Source organism: Thalia democratica, chromosome 6 (genome assembly GCF_965202585.1).
Source record: "Thalia democratica chromosome 6, ktThaDemo2.hap1.1, whole genome shotgun sequence".
NCBI lineage: Eukaryota > Metazoa > Chordata > Thaliacea > Salpida > Salpidae > Thalia > Thalia democratica.
The window spans coordinates 49,284,664-49,311,102 of NC_139170.1; the positions used below are offsets into that span (position 1 = coordinate 49,284,664).

Genomic DNA, 26,439 nt, shown 5'->3' on the forward strand with positions numbered 1-26,439 from the left:
GCCCAAAACTTTGTAGTTTAACTTTTAAAAAAAATATCTTATATTATAACTAATTTCTTATTTTCGTAAGACAAAACGAACGCGAATGATTTTTTGAATAAGTAAAATTTTCATTTAGATTATTAAATTTCATTTAATATAAAAATTAAAACGTTATTAAGAATAGTTCATACGTACTATAGGAATATAAAAAACAGGAAAGCCTTCTAGTTACATCATTCAAACGTTTACAAAAATTCACATTACTAATAATCTTTAACTTTTTTTTTTTCTTCACAAGTAAAGATTTTGTGCATTATTAAAAATTTAAAGAAAGGATTCTTGAACTATCAAATTTTCAACTTATATGATAGCAGACAATTTCAAGTTAAATAGTGGTGTTACTTTTAGTCTGTAAAACGAAACAAACTTAAACTGAAAATTAGTAAGCCAGTGAAAATCTCAACATGTAGAGCAAAAAGTGTTTCCACAACAGTGTTTAGGCGTGCCTATTTAAAAACAGTTTTTCAATACACACTGTAAAAAAAAACGTATAAATTATTCTCGCTCTTATTTTATCGGGCGTTGATCGAAAATGAGATTAAATTTTGATAACAAAAAGATTACTGCAATTTCAATATACTATTTGGTACAAATAACTTTTGAAGTTTAAATAAATCATTCGAGATGAAAGTTGTTATCAGAATACGCTGTAACCTTATTGCAGATATATTTTGGTTTTTCAGTGAATTGGTACATTATCATTTTGTTATTGTTTTGTATATAGTTTGTGTTTTCTGTAATGCACTGTTTTAAATACGCTTAATGAATTTCTTTTATATAAAAAAAGTTTTGAATTTAAATAAACTTTCATAGTGTTATGTTTTCAAATGTTTGCTAAAAACTTAGGTAAAGGTTTTAAAACATTTCATTTTAGTTCCAAATTTCTTAAACTGTACTTTTTTTTAAGTAAACATTTTCAAACACTAGGAGTTTATGACTAAAATTATTTGCTTATAAGCCAGAAGGTCTGAAAATTTTTCTAAGCATATAACAAAAAACAGATCTTTAATAACTTTTTAGTTTAAGCGTTAGAAATACAACACAGCTGTGGGGAAAACATACGTCTTAAAACTAAATATTTTTAATCACAAAAATTTTATCATACATTGTATTACTATAAAATAATTTGGAAACCAAATGAATAACAGTGCTCAATCTAGAAATAGAGAGCTAAGTTAATTAATAATTTATTGACAAAAATTGCTACCCTGCTAACCCGGTTTCACCTAAAAAAGGATCTTCAGAGCTAGGTAGCAATAAAAATGAAGCACACTGATATATATAGAAAAAAACAATCAAATTAATTGGCACTAATCAGGTTAATCAGCACTAATTAGACATAAATTAGTAATTAGGTAATTTATAGATATTTTTGAGTGAAAATAATTAATAACTTTATAAAAAACCTTTCAAAAAACTTATTATGCTTAATTAGTAAATTATCATAAAACTTATAAAAGTCTAAAAATTAAGTTTAACATGTAAGATAGTAAAAATAGTAAAAATAAGACACAACAAGCAAACAATAAATCAAAAATAACAAAATCTATAGTGAGGACACATAGCGGTTAATTCTTTTCTGATATTTAGTGATTTATTTCTATCTGCTTCTGCTATAGCCATTCTTTCCAGATTGCAGATTGAACAGTTGTCGGCTTTCTTCGGGACTGAGCTTTTAACTTTGTATAGTACTTGCCAATTGATTTCGGCAAAATTGATATTGTTTATAATGGCAAATTTAGATAGTGTAGTTGTTTGGGTTTTTTTGAGAACACTGTATTTGTGTTGCTGCCATCTTTTTTTGAAGGATACCCCTGTTGATCCTATATATTCCTTATTCCTAATAGAAGCCTTATAGATGCCTTTTAGTAAGCATTCTCCTTTAAAAGGGCAGTTGGTTTCGTCCCTGCAGTTGCAAGTCTTATCTTTTTTGTTTGAATCATCTAAAATCCTTTTGTTATGGGTATTTATAATGTTTTTTAGGTTTGGAAGGCAACTATATGAAATTTTGATGGTGTTCTTGTTAAAGATCTTATGGAGTTTGTTATTTCTTGGAAAATGAAGTCGTATAAGATCCAAAAATTTTTTGCCAATATTTGTTTTTACAGAATTGCAGTATGGAGGGTTGAAGTAAATAATTTTCCTGGACTTTCTAGTCTTTTTATTGGGCTTTAAGACAGATTCGTTGTAGTTTATGAGTTTGTTGTGTCCGCTTTCAGCCAAGGCTTCATTATAGTCTTTTTTGATGTTATTGAAAATTTCTTCGCTACTGGAAAGTTTATTTAATCTGTTACTAACCATTGGACCTATGCTCTTTCTTATTGGTTTAGGGTGGTTTGATTGGTTGTTTACATATCTTATATGTGAGTTTTCTTTTCGAAAAGGGGCATATGTGTTATTTGATAAATTCAATGTGATGTCTAAATAATCAGTTTGGATTAAATTTGCTTCTACAGTTATCTTAAACCCGTGATTCTGGAAAATCTTTCTGATTGATTTAGCTGCCCTTTCATTTTCACATTTGGATTTCTTTAAAACCGTTAGACCATCGTCCCGGTATAGTCCAAATGAAACTAAGGTGTCAATTGAAGACAAATCGGACAAGATATATAATCCTATAAGATCACAAATTTCTGCTCCCATATAGCTGCCCATAGGCACATCGAAGTTGTTAGTATCGTCTTTCTTAACCCATTCTACACCTTTAGAATCTGATAAGACACTCATACAGGAATGTAATATAATATTTATATCTTGAGGGGTTATACTAGTATATGCCTCAGCAAATTTCAAAGCTTTAGTTAATTCGTTCTTTGATATTGAGGGATAAAACTTATCAATATCAAATTTCAAGAAGCATAGCTTCTTTTTGTTTTCGATTTTATTAAACCAGTCAATAACCTCAAATGAATTTTTCCATTGTATTACTATAAATTAAAACTGTAAAAAAAAAATTTGGTACATAAAGCGTATCATACGTTTTAAGATATCTTTAAGCACGCCAGTTTGAGTTCAAATAAAGATTTTTATTCGTGATTGCTCTCTTTTGCTGTTATTCTCAATTCTAAAGATGTTTAAAATATTTCAAATAGTTAATAATAACAAATGATGAAATTTAGTTTTCTCTGATCTTTTAGGTTTATAAATTTGTTTTAAAACGTAAAACTTTGTAAACAATTTGTTTGTTGTTCTTTTTTAAATAAATTCTTATTTAATACTTTTTTTACTCTTTCATAGCATCATGTTCTTTCATTAATATGTAAACTATGCTTTTTACGTAAATAGCTTAGCAGTTTTAACTTAAAAAAAAATCAGTACTTTAGATGTAAGATTTTAATCAAGTTAAAGAATCCTAAGAAGTAATTGACACTTTAATCCCAATAAAATTAAAAACACAGTAAACTTTATGCCATAATTAGAAAAATAAAAAAAGTTTACTTAAAAAGTTGAAAAGTTTCTAAGTTCTTAGAACTCAGTTTTAGTATGTTAAGTGAATTGATGATTTTTTCAACTAGGCTTAGTACCAAGTCGTTGCGTTTCATGAAAAATTACTTTATAACAGTCAAACTGTCAAATGTGTATTAATATGTTGTTAACCTGAGGGCGTTCAGTCGCGTACAGGATTTTCAAAGTTGACAACAACATGCGTTTACCTTGATTTATTGTCTTTATAATCCTCTTAGTTGTTCGAGATAACACTTATTACTGGTACGAGTGTATACTAATTTTGATATCATATTACAAAAAGATGTTTAGAAAAAATAATAACTTTAGAAAAAAGATGACGCTTTTTTTAAAGTTTAAAATAATTTTTCAAGGTTGAATTCGTAAAGTAAAATCCTTTACTTCAATTACGAACAAAAATAAATGCTTTTACCAACAACAAATCTAGTTGGAGTTTTATATATGAATTATTTTTAAAAATACATTTATTAAATAAAACAACAAGTATTAATCAAAAGAAAACAAAAGTTATATTAAAATCAGTTGTGGTCGTTTTAGTATAAATAAAAAAATGTTTTAATATGTAACGCATATTAATAGGTATTTGTATAAGTTTCTTAACAAAAATATAACACATTAACATTATACAAATGATTTGTTTAATTTGTTTTTTCAAAGGCTTTTATAACAGTTAGTATTTTATAACCATAAACTAATATATTTACTAAAAATTAAACTTTTCAAACTTCATGTAAAGTTTGTCTTAAATATTAGTCCATAAGCAGCCAGTGAAAAAACACATTTTTACTTTCTATCTTAACTTTTATTAAGAAAATGTATATGTTGAACTAGAATAAAGTAATTGAAAGACTCTTTAAGAGTATAAGTTTTAAGTATGGAGGAAATATTATTAGACATTAATATTTTTATATAAAAATTGTTTTCAATCAGTTTCTTTTTTAAGTATTGTACTAACATAAAATAAATAGCTTATTGTAGTATTGTTTGCTGTCTAAAAGTACTAAAAAGTAGTTTTTATATAATATACTAACTGTAAAGTATTTTAAAATTTTATTTAAAAAAGTACAATTACAAACTATTTAAATTAGAGTTTCCAACTTTTTTAAAGGAAAAAAGAAAAAGAAAAAAAAGCTATAGCTCCTCCGGCAAGATTTTCTAAAAACTACCTTTAAACACGCCTAAGACTATTTATATGCTTTTTTGCATTAACTCCATCTAATGTAAGTTTTAAATGATGGCCTTATGCCACCCCCTATTTACAGCTTATGGCCCCCTGAATTTCTGAAAATTTCCCTAATCTATTATAAGTTTTAAATTACAGCCACCTCTCGCGAATCTACGCACTTCCTGTTCTCAGCAAAATAAACGAGAGAACTTAACTAAACGAAACTAAGCAAATGTACTTTCTTTATTGGCTGTTTTTTTATTAAACATTTGATAAAATACAGTATGTAGACTTTTCCACTTAATCTTTTTACAAAAATAGTTTCATTTAAGATGTTAATAAATGTGATAAGCTTATCAATAAACAAACTATTCTGTCTAAAAAGATTTTTTTCTACTTTAATTTTAGTGCAAAATGTTTTCAGTGTGATTACTAAAAATGTTTCTTTTAACTATTGTTGCTAGAAAACCTAGAATCATGTAAAAATCCAAACAAAATTTCAAAGAGATTGTTTGAGAATTATAAAATGCGTAACTAAAAGAGATAACTATTAAGAGATAACTATCGTAAATTCGCGATAGTTGACTGTACCCATAAATACGCATAAAACCTTTTTTGCTCTTCATCTTCAACTCCAGATTGTCTATTGTAAGTTTAAAACTAGGGCCTTATGGCCCCCCTGCGGACCCTTCACAACTAACACCCCCTCTTTCACAGCTTATAGCTTTAAATATTTGAAATGGACTCCAACGGGGCCATATGGCCCCACAATACGAAACCCTGACTTTAATTATTTAAATTAAGGTGAGGTAAGAAATGAACTAAAATACTGTTACTTTTCTCTGCTTAACCACTAGAAAATATTTCTAAAAGTTTTAATCATTAAGTTTTACAGAAAACTCTTTTTGTTATAGTTTTTAACGTTTTAAAGGTTTTAACATTTACTTTTAAAATCATTATTACATAAGAGGATTTTATCATATAAATTATCTGAAAACAAATTCTCGAGATTACAGCTAAATCGTGTATTTTAATGTATTTGTTATTATTATTGTTTATTGTGCAATGTTTGACTCAGGCATCGAAACGTAAGCCCTTTTAACAGGACGCACAATGAGAAAAATTAAAATAAGACATTTATATTTAACAAAAAATAAACATAAACAAAACATCAAACATATTTAAAATTATAAAAACTCATTAATAAGTTTAAAGTTGATTGACGTAAAAGGCGATAAGTTAAGATTGACACTTGTTTAGGTACAAAAATAAGTGCTACTAATTAAACTTATATTACTGGATCGTGAACACCAACTGTTTTAATTTAGGTACGACTTATCAACTACACTTACTGTTCAATACACTTTTATAGCTTTATCATTTATATAATTTTATCCGCTAGCAGCAGTAAAGAGCAAAAACATTTTCGTTTTCGGAATTCAATTCGCTTCGAGCTATTTAAGTTGGAAACCTGACAGCTAGGTAAAGTGTGAAATGTTTCTCAGGTGTAATTGGAAAGTTCACTTTATTAGTTTTCAGTGTGATTGGAAAGTTTTTTTTAGAAACGTTGGTTTTAACATAATTTAAAAATTACATTTTTGTTCGAAGCTTTATTCAGGAAACGATTAAAACTAGCTACACTTTGGTGTTTAGTGCTTGGTTAAACTGTAGACTTTTAACACTAAATAAATATTTGCTTGAATTTCAGTTAGTATTAGTTTAAGGCAGATAGTAAAATTTGTTTAAAATGAGTAAATAAGAACTAACTATTTCTAAGTAATTGTGTTCAAACTTGAGTTAAAACTATAACCATTTAGTAATTTGCATGTTGCTTTTATAAAATTCTGCATAAAAGTTTTTTTAAACTTTTAAAAACTGTGCGAAAATAATAGTTATGTAATCAAATATACTGATTTCGAAGCAAACTATTTTTTATTATATCTTACATTTATAAAAGCTTAGTAGCAACAAAAGAATTTACCCATTAAATATAAACTAGTTTGTTTTGTATCAAATAACAAAGAAATGAAAACTATTTAACAATTTGTTTTGACTATTTTATAAAGAAGTTTTTAAGAAGGAAATGTATAAAACATGAAAAGCCTTATTTCTTAAACTTGTAAACTAAGCGCTAATTTATTATGATGTAATCTCCTTTGAGCGTTTTAAGTTTAAAACCAGAACTAATGACTGAAGTGTAAACATTTTTCAGGTGTAATTGAAATTTTTTTCAACTTATCGGTTTTCAGTTTAATGAGATTTTTTTAAGCAATCAGAAAATTGTTTTCTAAGAGTTTTTGACTAAACTAAAGTGAAACTTGTAAACATATTTCAATTTTTTATCAGAAAACAAAGAAAACAATAAAAATGAGTTTAATTACATTGCTTAGTTCTTCGTAAATTATAAGCTTAAAAATTAGTAATATTTTCTGTTTGTTCTAACAGAAGTATTCAAATAATAATTTTTCCAAAGATATAACCTATAGTTTGCTGTATCTGAGTACTAACATGTTATAATTAGACTTTAGTTAAAACTTTAAGTAGTTTTTAATAAATTTTGTAGCTTTAAATAAATTACGTTTAAAAGCACTTATTTAAACTCTGCTTTAAAAAGTAATTGTGTAGGTCAAAAGTGTTGATACTTTTACAAATGTGGTCTAACCATAAATAAAATCTTAGTTGCATCAACAGAATTCACTTTCAGAGTACAAAAAAATTGTTTTGTTTCAAACAACAAAGCAATAAAAACTACTAAACATTTTGTCTTGATAATTTCATAAACAAGTTTTCAAACAAGGAAATATTAAAAAAGATAACAAGCCTTTTTTCTAAAATTTGGACACTAAGCGCTAGTTTATTATGACGTAATATTTGTTTATTTTTATACAATTTAGTGAGAAGCATAAACATAGTTGTTCATTTTCATAACCAGCTACACAAGTAAGTGACTTTTGATAATTGATTAAAGTGTTATTCAAGTTTATGTTATTTATGTTTGTAATTTCGTGCATAGCTTTATTATACTTATTCTAAGTGTAAGTAATTAGTTTTGGTTTAAGTTTTTTATGAACAAATTTAGGTTTTTTCAGTAGTAAAATTAATCTGAAGTTTTGTATAAAAGTTTTTATTTTACTTCTCAACTATAAATCAAGCTCAGCTTGTTTTTAAGCCAGAAAAGCCACAAAAACTTATTCATTGTTTAGTTTGTGTTCAAGTAAATACACTTTAACTGGTAGATCAGGAACAATTACAAAATGAAAATTGTCAATTTAAACACTCTTTTAAAATTTGAAATACAACATTGTATAGAATACCATAAGTTAATTTAAACAATTTTTCAGTATTTTGTTAAATACTAGCTGTTTAAAAACATGTTTTGCATCTGACTTATTTGTTCAAAGCCTTTTTGACTATTTCCAACTTTATCATAGTAAGCTAATGCATATGAGTAAAACTATTGTAAAAGATTGTTGTTTGAGTATACATTTTTTATATAAGTAAGTTTTTGTAAACTTCTTTGCTTTTTTGTATTGTCAGAACATTTTTTTTAAGTTTTTTAAAATCTACTAATCATTTTAAGAACTACAGAATTCTATAAAAAAAGAAAACTTAATACTTCATAAAAACTTTGTTTTGAAAGTTTTTGTTCTATTAATGCTGCTTAAAAAAGTTTTAAAACTTAAACTAGCTTAGTTTTTAATATTATAAATTTATAAGTTTTTGTTGTGAAATAGCAATCACAAATTATTCTTAAAAATGCTGAGTTCTAAATACTTTGTTTTCGAAAAGTTCCCAATAAAAGCAAAAGTAGTATGCTGCAATTTTTAATTCTGTCTTGTATTATTACTCTGTTTAGAATTTCTTATAAAACTTCTACAACATAGAATGTTTTATACAACACTTATGAAGTTTATATGTAATATTAATAGTTTAATGTTTGATTTGTCATTATTGAGATTTTATTTTAAAGTTAATATAATTTCATGAAATGCTCAAGTTTTAAATTAAAAACTGTGAAACAATTTTTGTTCGTTTAAGGGTTAAGTTTCAACTTATTAATGAAGGTTTCAGCACCGTTTGTCAATTGAATTGTACTAATTTCGGGTTATTTTTTTTGTGGTTTCAAATTAACAATTCTAAACATATAGTCTGATTTAAGCAACTGTGATTGTCAATAATAATAGTAAGAGTTTATACGAGCAGTTTTCGTATTTCTAAATACAGAAAATTATAAACATTCTTTGATTGTTGAACTTTAACTTATGATACATTAGGCTAATTAAACAAATTGTGTTTAAACAAAACAGCAAATTAACAACAAACTATTTTTTACAGAATTAAATAGATGACAATGAACATTCAGAAAAATGTTTTTGTGTTCTTTTGCATCGTCATCATGTGCACCAAAGCTCAAACAGAAGTTTCCGGCAATTATGACGCAGTAAAACAAATAATCGAAAATTTTACAAATTCCTATTTTGTAGTGAACAACACAAAACTTGATTTTAAAGAAAATACCAAAATCCTGGCAGACCAAGGTACAAATTCCAGTGATCGAGTTAAGAGTTTAGAGAAAGCTAACAGAACCTCTATTTCAATAGACAAATTACTGTACTACTTCACGGAAATCTGCATCGTTTTTCTCGCAACAATCGTTCTGGGAGGAGTTCTCGTCTTCTTTCTTGCTTGGGACGAAAGAAAACAGTTCAACAGGGTCAACAAGGTTAAAATTTCCCTGAAAAACTTGAACTTTCGCGCGCAAATTCACTCAGGCGTAACGTCAACAGACGAGTGCTCGATATGTTACGAGAGTTACGAGCAAGGGGAATTTTTCTGCGTATTGAGAAAATGCAGACACAAGTTTCATCTGGGATGCTTGCAGAAGTGGGTTTATCATCAGCAGTGTGACGCAATAACAGAGAGGAATGACGTAACTTGCACGCTATGTATGACTTCTATTGTGAGGTAAAAAAAAACTGTATGTAAAATATGTAAAAAACTTATACTTTTTTTGTTTTAATTTTCATATCATTCATAGTGTTTAGTTGCTGCTTAACTTTGTTCTAATATATTTTATAAGTTTGTAATATAAGTTATTTTGCTGTAAATAATTTTATAGCTCTAATAAATAAGTAGTCATTTTATTAAATGTGTTTTGTTGAGAAATATAAAATGATCAAAATGAAGAATTTTTAAATGTATGCGAACTACTACCATAAACTTTGTTTTCAGAATTTTTTTTTATGATTTTGTCTAACGAAAACGTCTAAACAATCATTGATATGTGTTAATTTTCATTCATTATTAATTTTATAGTTTTGCTTGTTTCTTTAGAAACTAGCAGTAGAAATTGCCTTTTTTTTATTTAAGTAGCTTTTGACTGAAAAAATTCATATGTTTATATCATGCAGTAAAAAAAACTGTTTAAAAATATTCAAATAGTACACTTTAGAAGCTAATAGGATTTTCTACAACTTTTTCTTTTAAATTTTTTCCTTTCGATTTTGCAAATTTTATATAAATAGTAATAAAATAGAAGTAATAAATGTTTGTTTTACTCATAACTTCATTTCTTAAGTATATTTACTGTGAAGTTTTCAACATTAAACTACTAAATAATAGTAATTAAAAAAAAAAGAAAGTAAATGATAATACTAATATTTAACTTTTGGAATAAATAAGATCTACTTTATTTATCTTTGAAAAATAAAACTTGAATTATCTTTTCTTTAAAACAAAGGTGAGAGCAGCTTGCAAAATATTTAACACTTAGAAATTATATCGCCAAACGGTTTATTTGGCATAGACATTAGTTTGCATTTTAAGCTTTAAGCAAAATACATAATAATAATAAAATTAATTTTTCAAAAATATAACAAACAATAAAACTTTTCATGCTCTTTTTTTTGTGTAAATTTAAAAAAGACTACTAAAAATATCAAGTTAAAAAAGCATTCGGCCTTGTACTTAAAATTTAGTAGAGAATATTTTGCATAATAACAGGCCCGCTATTAGTCGAAATCGGTTATGCTTATTTTGCATAGATTTTTTCTAAAATGTTATAACTATTATTATAGATCTCGCAAAGATTTAAATGATTAAAAAGTGTTCCTTTTATGTTTCTCAGCTTTAAAATTAAAACAATTAAATTATCGAAACAAAAAGACAATTGACTTTTTATGTTTGAACTTATTCGTTAAATAGCAACACAAGTTCGTGACCAGTATTATGTGATTGCATTTGTGTTTACAACAATAACTTTTTAAGTTCAGGCAGTTTAACATTTATAAATAGTTCTGCTAAAAAAATACTCATAGTATAGTTTTATCAATAAATCTTTTTATAATGAAAAATCAACTGTTTTATACATTATTATTTTCCATAACTTTTTAAAAATAAAGAATACAAAAAAGAAAAACTATTCAACTGAAATATAACATGATTTTATATACTTATTGATAATTATTTATATAATTTTGTTAGCTTAAGTTTTTCCTAAACTCATTTAAAGTAGTATTTACTTCTATAGAAATAATTTTGAAAGTTTTATTTATTGTTATGTTATATACGTTTGTTTTCGATATTTATTAAGGGAGGTTAAAATAAATGATTTAACTTAAATTAGTTTTAAGTGCACAGTTTTATAAGTAATGGTTGTAATTCATCTATTTTTGATAAAGTATTTCAAGTAAGGATTTAAGCTTTGTTTGCTTAACAACTAGTTAAGGTGTTAAAGTTTAGTATTTTAACTAAAATATATCGTATTAAATTATAGTAAGTTGTACTTTAATTATTTTTTTATTATTTACGAGCTAGAATGTAAATACATGAAGTTATGATAAAGGTATCTGACAACTAGACGGTTAAGCATAGGATTAAAATTAAGTTCTGAGTTTAAATAATATTAAAAAAAAAATTCATCATGTAACAGTATGTCATCAGCTTACTTATTTAAGTAGTTTTCATTAAAACATATACAATTTTAGGTCAATTGTGTTTTAATGATAATTTACATAGAAAAATTAAAATCGCATTGTAATTTTGCTACAGGTAAAATGACTTGACCAACTTTAAATGATTATTTGAGATTATGAAATCGGTTAAAATTAAATGAAATTTATTAAAAAACAATTATAATTTTACGTAAATCTGGATGAAGATAAAGGTTTAAAATAAACAGTTGTACAACTAATACCTGTAGCTTATCTAGTTTGAATAAAACATTTCACGTAAACCTTTTAACTTTATTTGCCTAAAATATTTTAAAGGTATTGATATTAAGTATTGAAACTAATTTCTATTATTTTGTACTTTTTGTTTAGACTTAGGTACTTTTATTATATACAAGCTAGAATGTAAGTATGTAAAGTTTTGTTAAAGGTAACTGGCAACTAGAAGGTTAAGCATAACATCAAAATTAAATTCTTATTTTAAATAAAAAATTAAAAGCAAAAAATTGAAATTCAGAGCATATAAAACGTTCGTTGTGTATATTGTCACATACTTAAAAACTTTTTTTTTAATAAAAATGTATATAGGTTAAATGTTGTCTGTTTTTTTCACACTTTAATTTGATTACAGAGATAATTTGTAAGGTATTTTAATGAAAAGTTGGTTAAAAGTAATTTCTACACATATTGCGATTAAAACATATAAAATAATTTTTAGACCCAATTTTAGTAAATACCTAGTATTTTTTAGTAAAATGATAGTTTTTCAACGATTATTTAAGAACTCTTTACAGTCACATTAAAACATAGATGCATAAAAATTACACACTAGTAACTGTGCAAAATTATGCTTAAATACAACCGTAATTAAACTTTGAGTATTATTATTAGTTTGATATATCTTATGAAATAGCAGATTGAACTTTTAAATCAAATTAATAGCTCATTCAAACGCACTTGTATCGTGCTTCAGGCTGTTTACGTTAAATATATAAACACCAAAACACTTGTGTAGATGTGCGGGGATATAGCTCAGTGGTAGAGCAATCGACTGCAGATCGATAGGTCCTTGGTTCAAATCCGAGTGTCCCCTCCACTTTTACTTTTTTTTTTTTAAAGCAAGGTTTTTTGAGTTTAAACTAATTAGGTTAACCTAAACAGATATCCTTCAAAAATTTATGTCTTTAAACTAATTCTTAAGGTCAAAATCATAACAAAGTGACTGTTTTATTAATATAATCATAGGTTAACAACTTTGGAACTGGTCCATTCTTAATTAACTTTAGAGTCAGTTTCTAACACCAGTATCGTATTTATCTACGATGCTCAACAATGGATCTTACTTGGTGACATAACATGGTAAAAATGTCTTAAACTTGTTTGAAACTGTGCATTACAAGAACTAATTTCTTAAAAACAAATTCTTTTCAGAAGCAAACGTAACAAAACTTTAGATTTGTTATAAAATTCTGGATTTAAAAATATGATGAAAATTAATTTCAGTTTATAAAGTAGTCCACTAAGCCGTCTGTATTGATAAATAGTTTATTGAACGACAAAAAAGGTGCTCAAAAACAAATTGGTCTAAGGACCTAGTGTACAATAAAACTTTTATTTGATGCTAGCATATGAGCCTTATTGAAAGTAATGTGCGAGACTTATTCAATTAGCTTATAATTTCATAGTCCTTCTGTATTTTGTTTCTTGATCTGCTTGATATAAAGTAGACAAAGTTGATGACACCAATTGATTATGCCCAATTATGACGTATTAAGTGGAGTACGTAAGCAAATATAAACTGCATAAGACCAGTTTATACAAGCGCCCGGCTAGCTCAGTCGGTAGAGCGTTGGACTCTTAATCCAACGGTCGTGGGTTCGAGCCCCACGTTGGGCGTGCTTTTTGCTCGATAATTAAACAAGCAAATTGCTAACATTTAGTTTAGGTAAGTTATAAGTTGACTTTATATCAAATACTTATTCTAAGTACTAGTGTTACAATTTAGTTGTGCAAATTAGTATGAGATAATTAGAAATAGCTAACAAATTAAAAAACATTAAGATGAAGTAACTTCTATACTTCTTTTTGATTGCTCTTTAAACGTCCTATGCACACTTTGAGAAACATTTGGTTGAGAAATCACGTTTTCATCATCAAAACAGAATTTTTTACCTAGGTTTACTTATTGTTTACTGCAAATCAATTATTCAATCAATTAAGTTGTTGAAACTAAACATTTTGCATTAAAACCAACAAACCAAAGTATAAATTGTGGCTTTAAATTTTATAATTTTTTCAGAATTAATTACTTATAAATCTGTAATTTAATTGACTGGTAACATATTAGTTTTAATGAGTTTTTATCAAATGTAGGGTAGATAGACAACTGACGTAAAAAAAAATAGTAAACTTTAATTTAAGAGGAATTTTTGAAAATTAATCTTTTACCTTTAAAATACTTTATCGTATAATAATATATATGCAAAAAACGCAGACAAAGTTAAAGTTTCTTAAATTGCAACCAACAAAACTTTGCATTGTCCGGGAATCGAACCCGGGCCTCCCGCGTGGCAGGCGAGAATTCTACCACTGAACCAACAATGCTTGTGTTAAAATTGAAGTTTTACCGTATATAAACCAAACGCAACTAAATTATCTCGTGTGCTGTGCAGCATAACTTACCAATTCGTTGTCAAACTCACATAATAGATTAACTTTATTTTTCTCTTACTTTTTCAGAACTTCTTCACTTATAGTTTATTTATTTACTTTTACTTTATTTTACTCCATACAATTTCACGACTTTATTATAACTTCATAAGTCATTATTAATTTTCCTTTTATATTTCTTAGACAACAGTTTATTATTATAAATGTTTTTTGTTTGACAAAAGAGTATACTTAATGTAACTTTAAGTATTTATTTAAATTTTTTTAGATATTTTTGAAACTAAAGCTTACAAAATGATTTTTCTATCGTAATAAAATAACTGTAGTCTTTATGGTGAACGGTTTAATATCATTTCTAACCTTATCAGTAAAAAATTTTTGGTTTTTTAGATTTATTTTAATCAGTATTTATTTTGAAACCAAACTAATGCTAACAAAATTGTTATTATAATAAAACATAGCTTACTTTTTCTTTACAAAAACTTAATGTTTATATAGCTATAGTTAAAATGACCTTTTAATTATCATTTTACAAATTCTGCTTTCTTGAACTCTTAAAGATTTATAAATAATTCGCAAATCGGTCCAGGACACAAGTCAATTGTTGTTACTAGTGATTTTTTTTCCCTGCACCAGTATTTACAAAAAATAAATAAACGATGGTTTAAAAATCTACCAGTTTATTGCAACATTTTGTTCAAATTAATTTCGGACAACAGTCCTTTATCAGTGAACTTTAAAACTAGTAGAACTAAACACATTCATGCAACATAGTAAATAAAAATTAAAGAAATATATAATGACGTAGTAATTCAAAACTGTGTATAAAACCAAATTTTAAAAGCTATACGATTTTTTACATTGTAATGATATTTTTGTATGTAAAAGTAAATTAAAATGAAATGCGTATAAAAACAAACACTTTACTGATATAAAATCTAAATTAAAACCTACTTAGTAAATAAATGTTTGATGTAAGTTATTGTTAATAAATAATTACTGCTATCGTCAAAATATAAATAAAAACTTTTCCTAAACAATACTTAAAGTAATTACAAAAACCTATGTTAATAAAAAACTGTATCTTACAAACTTTTTACTTTAAAGAAATAGTATTATCCATGAATAAAAATAACTATCTGAAACAAAACCTTAATCTAAGTAAGATAATAATACAAAAATTAAATAAGGAATTAAATTAACTTGTTTCAGCAGCAAATTATTTTTTCTAATATATCGTTTTTAAAGTAAACTGTTTATCAAATAAACAAACGGTTAAAAACTATTCTGAAACAAAATTATCCTTAGTGAAACTATTCTATTAAAAACCTATTATTGTAAAACTATTGATTTTATAAGTTTGCTTTTATCTATAAAAAGACAGTATTGTTTTATTTATGTTTATACTTGCTTGTAATAAACTAACCCATTTACTCTCTAAATAATATAAGTTTGTATGGTTGCTTGTTGAGTCTGTAAAAGTGATTGAATATGCTTCTTCAAAGGTTTTGTTCGATGTTGGATGCTTGTTGGCATAGTGAAGTTTGAGTGCAGCTCGATCATTTGTCTCGCTGGTGGTCATGTTCTTCCAGTTATGTCTGTGAGAACACCATCTTTGGGAAAAAGACGTAATTGTCTGTCCCACATAATGCTCACCACAGACATTGCACTTTGCCGCATAAATCCCAAAATTTTTGCAATTCAAATTCTTTTTTAATTCAATTATTTTACCACTTTTTGATTTTATTAAGTTAGTTTTTTTCACCATTCCGCCTACTCCCCCTCGGTTGCATAATAGACATTTTCCACAAGGGTGAGATCCACCAATTGCTACACTATTTTCATGGGCTTGGATCTTATAGTTTGTTGATAGTGCCGCAATTGTTTGAGGACGTTTATATGCCACTAAAACATTCGGGTTTAGTTCTCTTTCTTTCTTAGTGAGTTTTAATAGTTTCGGAAAGTTTGTCGTCCAAACACTTATATTATCGTTAGTTTCTCTTGCCTTCTTCATTGGGGGTCCAAACCGACCTTTCCATTCTGCTGTGATATTAATCATATTGTCAACTAAAGCCTTACAGAAGAAAGATTTTAAACATTTATCTTTTAAAGACTTTATTGCTTCTAAATAATTTTTGTCACGTTCGCACAATCTTCTTAGTCTTATTGACTCTCCGAATACAATTGATACACGAAAGGATTGTGTTCTTCAAACGCACATTTCAATTGTCTTTTAACATTATCTGTAACATCTAATGTCTCAAACAAAAAGACGATATCATCAATGTAGCGTTTAAAGAGTTTAGTAGTTTTAATTGTAGATGCAATTGGCATTATAACGTGGTGCAGTGCAATATTTGCAATTGACACTGAGTTGTTGTCACCAGTTATAATTCCTTTGGATTGTTTTTAGAAGGAATTGCCGTTTTTTACTACAATATTTTCAAGACAGAAGATTGTGAGGTCGATCAGGATTTTTCTGATTTCTTTAGTGTAATTTGTGCATTTTTGGAGAGCATTTGAGAGCAATTTGTAAAATGATAATTAAAAGGTCATTTTAACTATAGCTATATAAACATTAAGTTTTTGTAAAGAAAAAGTAAGCTATGTTTTATTATAATAACAATTTTGTTAGCATTAGTTTGGTTTCAAAATAAATACTGATTAAAATAAATCTAAAAAACCAAAAATTTTTTACTGATAAGGTTAGAAATGATATTGAAAATTGTATGGAGTAAAATAAAGTAAAAGTAAATAAATAAACTATAAGTGAAGAAGTTCTGAAAAAGTAAGAGAAAAATAAAGTTAATCTATTATGTGAGTTTGACAACGAATTGGTAAGTTATGCTGCACAGCACACGAGATAATTTAGTTGCGTTTGGTTTATATACGGTAAAACTTCAATTTTAACACAAGCATTGTTGGTTCAGTGGTAGAATTCTCGCCTGCCACGCGGGAGGCCCGGGTTCGATTCCCGGACAATGCAAAGTTTTGTTGGTTGCAATTTAAGAAACTTTAACTTTGTCTGCGTTTTTTGCATATATATTATTATACGATAAAGTATTTTAAAGGTAAAAGATTAATTTTCAAAAATTCCTCTTAAATTAAAGTTTACTATTTTTTTTTACGTCAGTTGTCTATCTACCCTACATTTGATAAAAACTCATTAAAACTAATATGTTACCAGTCAATTAAATTACAGATTTATAAGTAATTAATTCTGAAAAAATTATAAAATTTAAAGCCACAATTTATACTTTGGTTTGTTGGTTTTAATGCAAAATGTTTAGTTTCAACAACTTAATTGATTGAATAATTGATTTGCAGTAAACAATAAGTAAACCTAGGTAAAAAATTCTGTTTTGATGATGAAAACGTGATTTCTCAACCAAATGTTTCTCAAAGTGTGCATAGGACGTTTAAAGAGCAATCAAAAAGAAGTATAGAAGTTACTTCATCTTAATGTTTTTTAATTTGTTAGCTATTTCTAATTATCTCATACTAATTTGCACAACTAAATTGTAACACTAGTACTTAGAATAAGTATTTGATATAAAGTCAACTTATAACTTACCTAAACTAAATGTTAGCAATTTGCTTGTTTAATTATCGAGCAAAAAGCACGCCCAACGTGGGGCTCGAACCCACGACCGTTGGATTAAGAGTCCAACGCTCTACCGACTGAGCTAGCCGGGCGCTTATATAAACTGGTCTTATGCAGTTTATATTTGCTTACGTACTCCACTTAATACGTCATAATTGGGCATAATCAATTGGTGTCATCAACTTTGTCTACTTTATATCAAGCAGATCAAGAAACAAAATACAGAAGGACTATGAAATTATAAGCTAATTGAATAAGTCTCGCACATTACTTTCAATAAGGCTCATATGCTAGCATCAAATAAAAGTTTTATTGTACACTAGGTCCTTAGACCAATTTGTTTTTGAGCACCTTTTTTGTCGTTCAATAAACTATTTATCAATACAGACGGCTTAGTGGACTACTTTATAAACTGAAATTAATTTTCATCATATTTTTAAATCCAGAATTTTATAACAAATCTAAAGTTTTGTTACGTTTGCTTCTGAAAAGAATTTGTTTTTAAGAAATTAGTTCTTGTAATGCACAGTTTCAAACAAGTTTAAGACATTTTTACCATGTTATGTCACCAAGTAAGATCCATTGTTGAGCATCGTAGATAAATACGATACTGGTGTTAGAAACTGACTCTAAAGTAAATTAAGAATGGACCAGTTCCAAAGTTGTTAACCTGTGATTATATTAATAAAACAGTCACTTTGCTATGATTTTGAGGTTAAAAATAAGTTTAAAGACATAAATTTTTGAAGGATATCTGTTTAGGTTAACCTAATTAGTTTAAACTCAAAAAAACCTTAATTTCAAATAAAAAGTAAAAATGGAGGGGACACTCGGATTTGAACCAAGGACCTATCGATCTGCAGTCGATTGCTCTACCACTGAGCTATATCCCCGCACATCTACACAAGTGTTTTGGTGTTTATATATTTAACGTAAACAGCCTGAAGCACGATACAAGTGCGTTTGAATGAGCTATTAATTTGATTTAAAAGTTCAATCTGCTATTTCATAAGATATATCAAACTAATAATACTCAAAGTTTAATTACGGTTGTATTAAAGCATAATTTTGCACAGTTACTAGTGTGCAATTTTTATGCATCTATGTTTTAATGTGACTGTAAAGAGTTATTAATCTTAAATAATCATTGAAAAATTATCATGACATTTCAAGAAATTATTTTAAGAATTTTATAAACAAATAGGGTCTAAATATTGTATAATATGTTTTAATTGCAATATGTGTAGAAATTACTTTTACTCTAACTTTTATTAAAATACCTTACAAATAAACTTGTTAACCAAATGAAAATATGAAAAAACAGACATCATTTAATTTATATACATTTTTATAAAAAAAAGTTTTTAAGTATGTGACAATATACACAACGAACGTTTTATATGCTCTGAATTTTAATTTTTTGCTTTTAATTTTCATTTGAAATAGGAATTTAATTTTGATGTTATGCTTAACCTTCTAGTTGCCAGTTACCTTTAACAAAACTTTACATACTAACATTCTAGTTTGTATATAATAAAAGTACCTAAGTCTAAACAAAAAGTACAAAATAATAAAAATTAGTTTCAATACTTAATATCAATACCTTTAAAATATTTTAGGCAAATAAAGTTATAAGGTTTACGTGAAATGTTTTACTTAAACTAGATAAGCTACAGGCAATAGTTGTACAACTGTGTATTATATTTTATTACTTTACTTATTTCATTCAAACTACAGTACCAAACAGATAAACTTCTAAATAAAAATCCAATATAAGAAAGGTTAACAAAAACTTGCCTAGTTTTTAAAGTTTTTGTTCGTTATAGAACAATATTTTTACATGAGCTGATCACGATTTGTCCAACTAGTGTTTAAAATATTTCGAACAATATGTACAATTAATTTTCAACAGAATTTTTAGAATTTGATGCAAACTTTTAAGTTTGTTTGGTATAAACTCAAATGACCGAATTATAAAAAAGATCATAAGTATTCATTTATTATAATTGTTAAGAAGTTAAAACTATTGTTTATTTTGAAGAAAACATTTTAATATAACATTTAAAGTTTTATAAGTTAACGTAAAAATGTTTATATACTAATTTTATCAAAACAATTAACATCAATGGTAATTCTTAAATTTGCGGCTTGGAGTTGCTAAACGTTATCATCAAAAATTGAACCATTTAAAGAGAAGACATACGAAAAAAAATAATAAACATGTAAACGTACTAAGGACCTATCTTCATCCAGATTTCTGCAAAACTATTAGTTTTTTTTTTCTTAACTTTCATTTAATTTTAACCCATTTCACAATCTCAAATAACCATTGAAAATTGGTCAAGTCATTTTGGCTGTAGCAAAATTACAATGCGATTTTAATGTTTCTATGTAAATTATCATTTCATTGCTAAAGTAGATTTCTGCACGATTTTCAGTTTGTAATGGTTTGTTAAAATTTGGCTGTAAAGACCTCTAAATACCAAATATCAATTAAAAATTGGTCATGATATTTCAAGAAATTATTGAAAGAATAAAGTAAATTAATCGGATCTAGTTATTGTATAATTTCAGTTTTCTACACTGTTTAGGATAAACTCATACCCATACCTACATTAAGATACTTTACAAATGAAATTGGTAAAGGAATGACAATAAGAGAAAAGTAAATTACAATTGACCTAAAATTTTATATGTTTTAATGAAAATTATACTTACTCTTTCAAGACCTTATTATGCAAACAAAGTTTCGGCCAAAGACCTCGTCAGTACTAGATAAAAAACTTTAAAAAAATGTAACAGTCATGAAAATTGATTAGTTAATTTAAAATTAATAAAATTTACTTAAATGGGTAAGCTGACGACAAACTATTACATAAAAAACTTCTATATTTTTAAAAATATTTAAAATCATAGTTTAGCTTCAATCCTATTCTTAACCTCCAGTTGCCATACACTTTTATCATAAATTTAAAATTTTGCATTCTAGCTTGTAAATATTAAATATTAACTGAAGTAAAATTTGATATAAAACTATATGATTTAGTTTTAATACAAAACTTTAAAACCTTAACTAGTTTTTTAGCAAGCTAAATGCTTTACTTGAAAATTTTTAGTAAAAATAGATTACAAACATTACTTATACAATTGTTTACTTAAAATTAATAAAAATTTTACTGGAACTGTGTTTTATATACACCCTTATTAATTATCGAAAACAAATGTATGTAATATATCAATCAAGAAATAGTTTCTTTAACTTAATCTCGTTAAATTTACACAACTGAAAATTATTTTAGGACTAAACTGACCTTTTTTCCAAACATATTAAGTTAACTTATTTGTGTAACTAGTTTAATTAAGTAAACAAAAGTATTTTCTGTTATAATTATATTATTTTTATTTGCATTAATTAACTTTGAAAAATTATGGAAAATAATAACGTGTAAAACAGCTGATTGTTCATTATACAAAAAAGTTTATTGGTTAAACAATAACTATAAGTATTTTTTTAGCAGAACTATTTATAAATTTTAAACTGTCTGAATTTGAAAAGTTATTGTTGTAAATACAATTGCAATCACATAATACTGGTCACGAACTTGTGTTGCTATTTAACGAATATGTTCAAACATAAAAGGTCAATTGTGATTTGCTCAATTTTTTTTGATAATTTAACTGTTTCAACTGTAAAGCAGAGAAACATATAAGAAACACTTTCAAACCATTATAAACTTTACGTGTTTAACATTTTCAAAGCCTATTAAAAATTTTTTTTAAAGATAGTTCTAGTTTAAATTTAATGATGATAAATTAAGCAGATATAATTTTTATAACAAAATTTAAATAAAAGTGTTGTCATTCACTTACTTTTTTTCAAATAACTAACACTTTATCTTTTTTTATTATTGAAAACTTTACAAACGAATATATTGAAGAAATAGTATTATGATTAAAGTCAGCAACTATTACTTTTATTTTATTACTATTTATATAAAACTAACAAAACCGAAACAAAAAATTGTAAAGAAAAAGTTGTTGAAAAACCTATTAGCCTCTAAAGTGTACTATTTTAACATTTTCTTATAGTTTTTTGTACTGTTTGATACAAACATATGCATTTTTTTAGTCAAAAGCAACTTAAATTAAAGAAAAAAAAAGAAAAGGCGATTTATACTGCTAGCTTGTTAAAAACAAGCAAAACTATAAAACTAAAAATGAACAAATATCCACACATATCAATGATTGTTTAGATGTTTACTTTGATTAAAAAAAAATTCTATAAAGTTTTTGATAGTAGATTTTATACAGTTAAAAATTCTTCATTTTGATCGTTTTAGTTTTCTCAATGAAATACTTTTAATAAATTAAATCCTCATTTTTTATTAAAGCTTCATGTTATACAGCAATTATACAGCAAAATAAATTATCCTACAAAAATATAAAAAATATTAGAAAAAAAAATGTTAAGCAGCAACTAAACACTAGGAATGATATGAAAATAAAAACAAAAAAGTATAAGATTTTTACATCCTTATATCCATAACTTATTTTTACCTCACAATAGAAGCCCTACATAGCGGGCAAGTAACGTCATTTCTCCCCGTTATTGCGTCACACTGCTGATGATAAACCCACTTCTGCAAGCACCCCAGATGAAACTTGTGTCTGCATTTTCTCAACACGCAGAAAAATTCCCCTTGCTCGTAACTCTCGTAACATATCGAGCACTCGTCTGTTGACGTTACGCCTGAGTGAATTTGCGCGCGAAAGTTCAAGTTTTTCAGGGAAATTTTAACCTTGTTGACCCTGTTGAACTGTTTTCTTTCGTCCCAAGCAAGAAAGAAGACGAGAACTCCTCCCAGCACGATTGTTGCGAGGAAAACGTTGCAGATTTCCGTGAAGTAGTACAGTAATTTGTCTATTGAGATAGAGGTTCTGTTAGCTTTTTCTGAACTCTTAACTCGATCGCTGAAACTTTTATTTTGGTCTGCTAGGATATTAGTATTTTATTTAAAATCAAGTTTTTGTTGTTCACTACAAAATCGGAATTTGTAAGATTTTCGATTATTTGTTTCACTGCATCATAATTGCCGGAAACTTCTGTTTGAGCCATGGTGCACATGATGACAATGCAAGAGAAGACACGAATATTTTTCTGAATGTTCATTGTCATTTATTATTTATTTAATTCTGTAAAAAATAGTTTGTTATTAATTTGCTGTTTTGTTAAACGCAATTTATTTAATTAGCGTAATAAATCATAACTTAAAGTTCCACAGTCAAAGAATGTTTATAATTTTCTGTATTTAGAATTATGAAAACTGTTCGTATAATAAACTCTTATTAATCTTATTGACATTCACAGTTGCTTAAATAAGGCTATATATTTAGAATTGTTAATTTGAAACTACAATAAAAAAAAATCCGAAATTAGTTCAATTCAATTGACAAATGGTGCTGAAACCTTCATTAAAAAATTGAAACTTAACCCTTAAACCAACAAAAATTGTTTCACAGATTTTTATTTAAAACTTGAGAATTTCATGAAATTATATTAACATTAAAATAAAATCTCAATAATGACAAATCAAACGTTAACCTATTAATATTACATATAAACTTCACAAGTGTTGTAGAAGTTTCATAAGAAATTCTAAACAGATTAATAATACAAGACAGAATTAAAAATTGCAGCATATTACTTATGCTTTTAATGGGAATTTTTCGAAAACAAAGTATTTAGAACTCAGCAGATTTTAAAATGTTTTGTGATTGCTATTTCACAACAAATACTTATAAATTTGTAATATTAAAAACTAAGGTAGTTAAAGTTTTAAAACTTTTTTAAGCAGCATTAATAGAACAAAAACCTTCAAAACAAAGTTTTTATGAAGTATTAAGTTTTCTTTTTTTTATAGAATTCTGTAGTTCTTAAAATGATTAGTAGATTTTATAAAACTCAAAAAAATGTTTTGATAATACAAAAAAGCAAAGAAGTTTACAAAAACTTTCTTGTATAAAAAATGTATACTCAAACAACAACCTTTTACAATAGTTTTACTCATATGCATTAGCTTACTATGATAAAGTTGGAAATAGTCAAAAAACTTTTAAACAAATAAGAAAGATGCAAAACATGTTCTTTAAAACAGCTAGTATTTAACAAAATACTGAAAAATTGTTTAAATGAACTTGTGGCATTCTATACAATTTTATACTTCAAGTTTTTGAAGAATGTTTAAATTGACAATTTTCATTGTGTAATTGTTCCTGAACTACCAGTTAAAGTGCTTTTACTTGAACACAAACTGAACAATGAATAAGTTTTTGTGGCTTTTCTGGGTTAAAAACAAGCTGAGCTTGGTTTATAGTTGAGAAGTAAAATGAAAACTTTTATACAAAACTTCAATATAAACTCAGATTAATTTAGTTTTACCACTGAAAAACCTAATTTTGTTCATAAAAAAGTTAAATAAAAATTAACTACTTACACTTAGAATAAGTACATAAAGCGATGAACGAAGTTACAAACATAAATAACATAAACTTGAATAACACTTTAAATAAATTATTAATATTTACTTACCTGTGTAGCTGGTTATGAAAATGAAATTACTAAGCTTATGCTTCTGAGTAAATTGAATGAAAATATACAATTATTACGTCATTATAAATTAGAGTTACCTAAAACTCTAAGAAAAATGGCTTCTTATCTTTTTGTATATTTCCTTGTTTGAAAACTTGTTTATGAAATTAACAAGACAAAATGTTAAGTAGTTTTCATTGCTTTGTTGCTTGATACAAAACAAAATTTTTTGTACTCTAAAAGTGAATTCTTTTGTTGCAACTAAGATTTTTTTATGGTAAGACCACGTTTGTGAAAGTATAAACTCTTTTGATTTACACAACTACTTTTTTAAACACTATAAAAAATAATTACATTGTAAACAATACGACAAACTATATAAAGTTTTAACTCAAGTCTAATTATAACATATTGGTTCTTAGAAACAGGTTATATCTTAGGAAAATTATAATTTTAATACTTCTGTTAGAACAAACAGAAAAGATTACTAATTTCAAAGTTTATAATTTACAAAGTACTAAGCAATGTAATTAAACTCATTTCTATTGTTTTCTGAAAAAAAAAATTGAAATATGTTTATAAGTTTTAGTTCAAGTTAGTTCAAAAAATCTTGGAAAACGAATTTCTGATTGAACTGAAAACCGATAAGTTGAAAAAAGTTTCAATAAAACCTGAATAATTTTTACACTTATATCATTAGTTCTAGTTTCAAACTTAAAACGCTAGAAGGAGTGTACATCATAATAAACTAGCGCTTAGTTTACAAGTTTAAGAAATAAGGTTTTTATGTGTTACACATTTCCTTCTTAAAAACTTGTTTATAAAACAATTAAAACAAATTGTTAAATAGTTTTCATTGCTTTGTTATTTGATACAAAACAAACTAGTTTGTATTTTACAAGTAATTTCTTTTGTTGCTACTTAGCTTTTATAAATGTAAGATATAATAAAAACAGTTTGCTTAGATATCAGTTTATTTGAATTACATAACTATTATTTATGCACAGTTTTCAAAAGTGTTATAAAGTGTTTATGCAGGATTTTATCAAAGCAACATGAACATTACAAAATGGTTTTAGTTTTAACTCAAGTTTGAACACAATTATTTAGAAATAGTTAGTTTGTATTTACACATATCAAACGAATTTTATAATCTGTCTTCGACTAATACTAACAGAAGTTCAAAAAAAACAAACATTCATTTATTGTTAAAAGTCTACAGTTTAACCAAGCACTAAACACAAAAGTGTAGCTAGTTTTAATCGTTTCCTGAATAAAGCTTCGAACAACAAATGTAACTTTTAAATTCTGTTTAAACCGACATTTCTAAAAAAAACTTTACAACCTTGATAAAAAACTTTCTAATTAAGCTGAAAACTGATAAAATTAACTTTTAATTACACTTGAGAAATACTTCACACTTCAGCTAGCTGTCAGGTTTCCAACTTAAATAGCTCGAAGCGGATTGAATTCCGAAAATTAAAACACGTTTGATCTTTACTGCAACTAGCGGATAAAATTGTGTAAAGGCATAAAACTGTTCAAGTTAATAAAAACGTAAGTGTAGTCGATAAATTATAATTAAACTAAAATATTCCATATCTTCTATGAAACAATATAAGTTTAAAGAGTAAGACGGATATGTAACTTAGTTACATTAAAATAAATTTCCACAAATTTTTTTGTGTCAAAACTTAATTCCGACTAACGGCGTTTCACTGACAGTGATATATATTCCGATAAGCTTAGCTTATCAGGATCTCTAGGATTTAACGCCTTTTAGTGTTACATCTTAAAATGAATTATGTAGCTGTAAAATGAGCATGTTTTCAGATAACTCATGTGATAAATACAAAGCTTATGTAACCATAATTAAATTTTTTTTTCAACTTCTGAATAAATTTTGGAACTACAAAAAAACGGTTTTCATTAAAAGTTAACGTTTAAAGCTTTA

At 26.2% G+C, this 26,439-nt stretch overlaps 1 protein-coding gene and 6 non-coding genes across 7 annotated transcripts; 3 read left to right on the forward strand and 4 right to left on the reverse strand.

Moving 5' to 3' along the window:
• The first annotated feature begins 12,643 nt into the window (after window positions 1-12,643).
• Window positions 12,644-12,715, forward strand: Trnac-gca (transfer RNA cysteine (anticodon GCA)). Its single transcript has one exon. It is a non-coding gene; the product is annotated as a tRNA-Cys (tRNA).
• A 730-nt stretch (window positions 12,716-13,445) lies between these two features.
• On the forward strand, window positions 13,446-13,518 carry Trnak-cuu (transfer RNA lysine (anticodon CUU)). The gene has a single exon. It is a non-coding gene; the product is annotated as a tRNA-Lys (tRNA).
• Window positions 13,519-14,155: 637 nt separating this feature from the next.
• Window positions 14,156-14,226, reverse strand: Trnag-gcc (transfer RNA glycine (anticodon GCC)). The gene has a single exon. It is a non-coding gene; the product is annotated as a tRNA-Gly (tRNA).
• A 2,981-nt stretch (window positions 14,227-17,207) lies between these two features.
• Window positions 17,208-17,278, forward strand: Trnag-gcc (transfer RNA glycine (anticodon GCC)). The gene has a single exon. It is a non-coding gene; the product is annotated as a tRNA-Gly (tRNA).
• Window positions 17,279-17,915: 637 nt separating this feature from the next.
• On the reverse strand, window positions 17,916-17,988 carry Trnak-cuu (transfer RNA lysine (anticodon CUU)). The gene has a single exon. It is a non-coding gene; the product is annotated as a tRNA-Lys (tRNA).
• A 729-nt stretch (window positions 17,989-18,717) lies between these two features.
• On the reverse strand, window positions 18,718-18,789 carry Trnac-gca (transfer RNA cysteine (anticodon GCA)). Its single transcript has one exon. It is a non-coding gene; the product is annotated as a tRNA-Cys (tRNA).
• Window positions 18,790-22,449: 3,660 nt separating this feature from the next.
• On the reverse strand, window positions 22,450-23,072 carry LOC145839204 (RING finger protein 145-like). The gene is made up of 2 exons (XM_082946811.1): window positions 22,991-23,072; window positions 22,450-22,817 (listed from the first exon to the last, which is right to left on the reverse strand). The coding sequence occupies exons 1-2, from the start codon at window positions 23,070-23,072 to the stop codon at window positions 22,450-22,452; spliced, it is 450 nt and encodes a 149-aa protein (XP_082802937.1).
• Window positions 23,073-26,439: the final 3,367 nt, after the last annotated feature.

Excerpts from the sequence above, each read along its gene's own strand:
- LOC145839204 (XM_082946811.1), bottom strand. The coding sequence starts at position 23,072 with ATGACAATGAACATTCAGAAAAATATTCGTGTCTTCTCTTGCATTGTC. Across the intron at positions 22,818-22,990 it reads GGCTCAAACAGAAGTTTCCG|ACAAATTACTGTACTACTTC; the intron begins GCAATTATGATG and ends CTATCTCAATAG.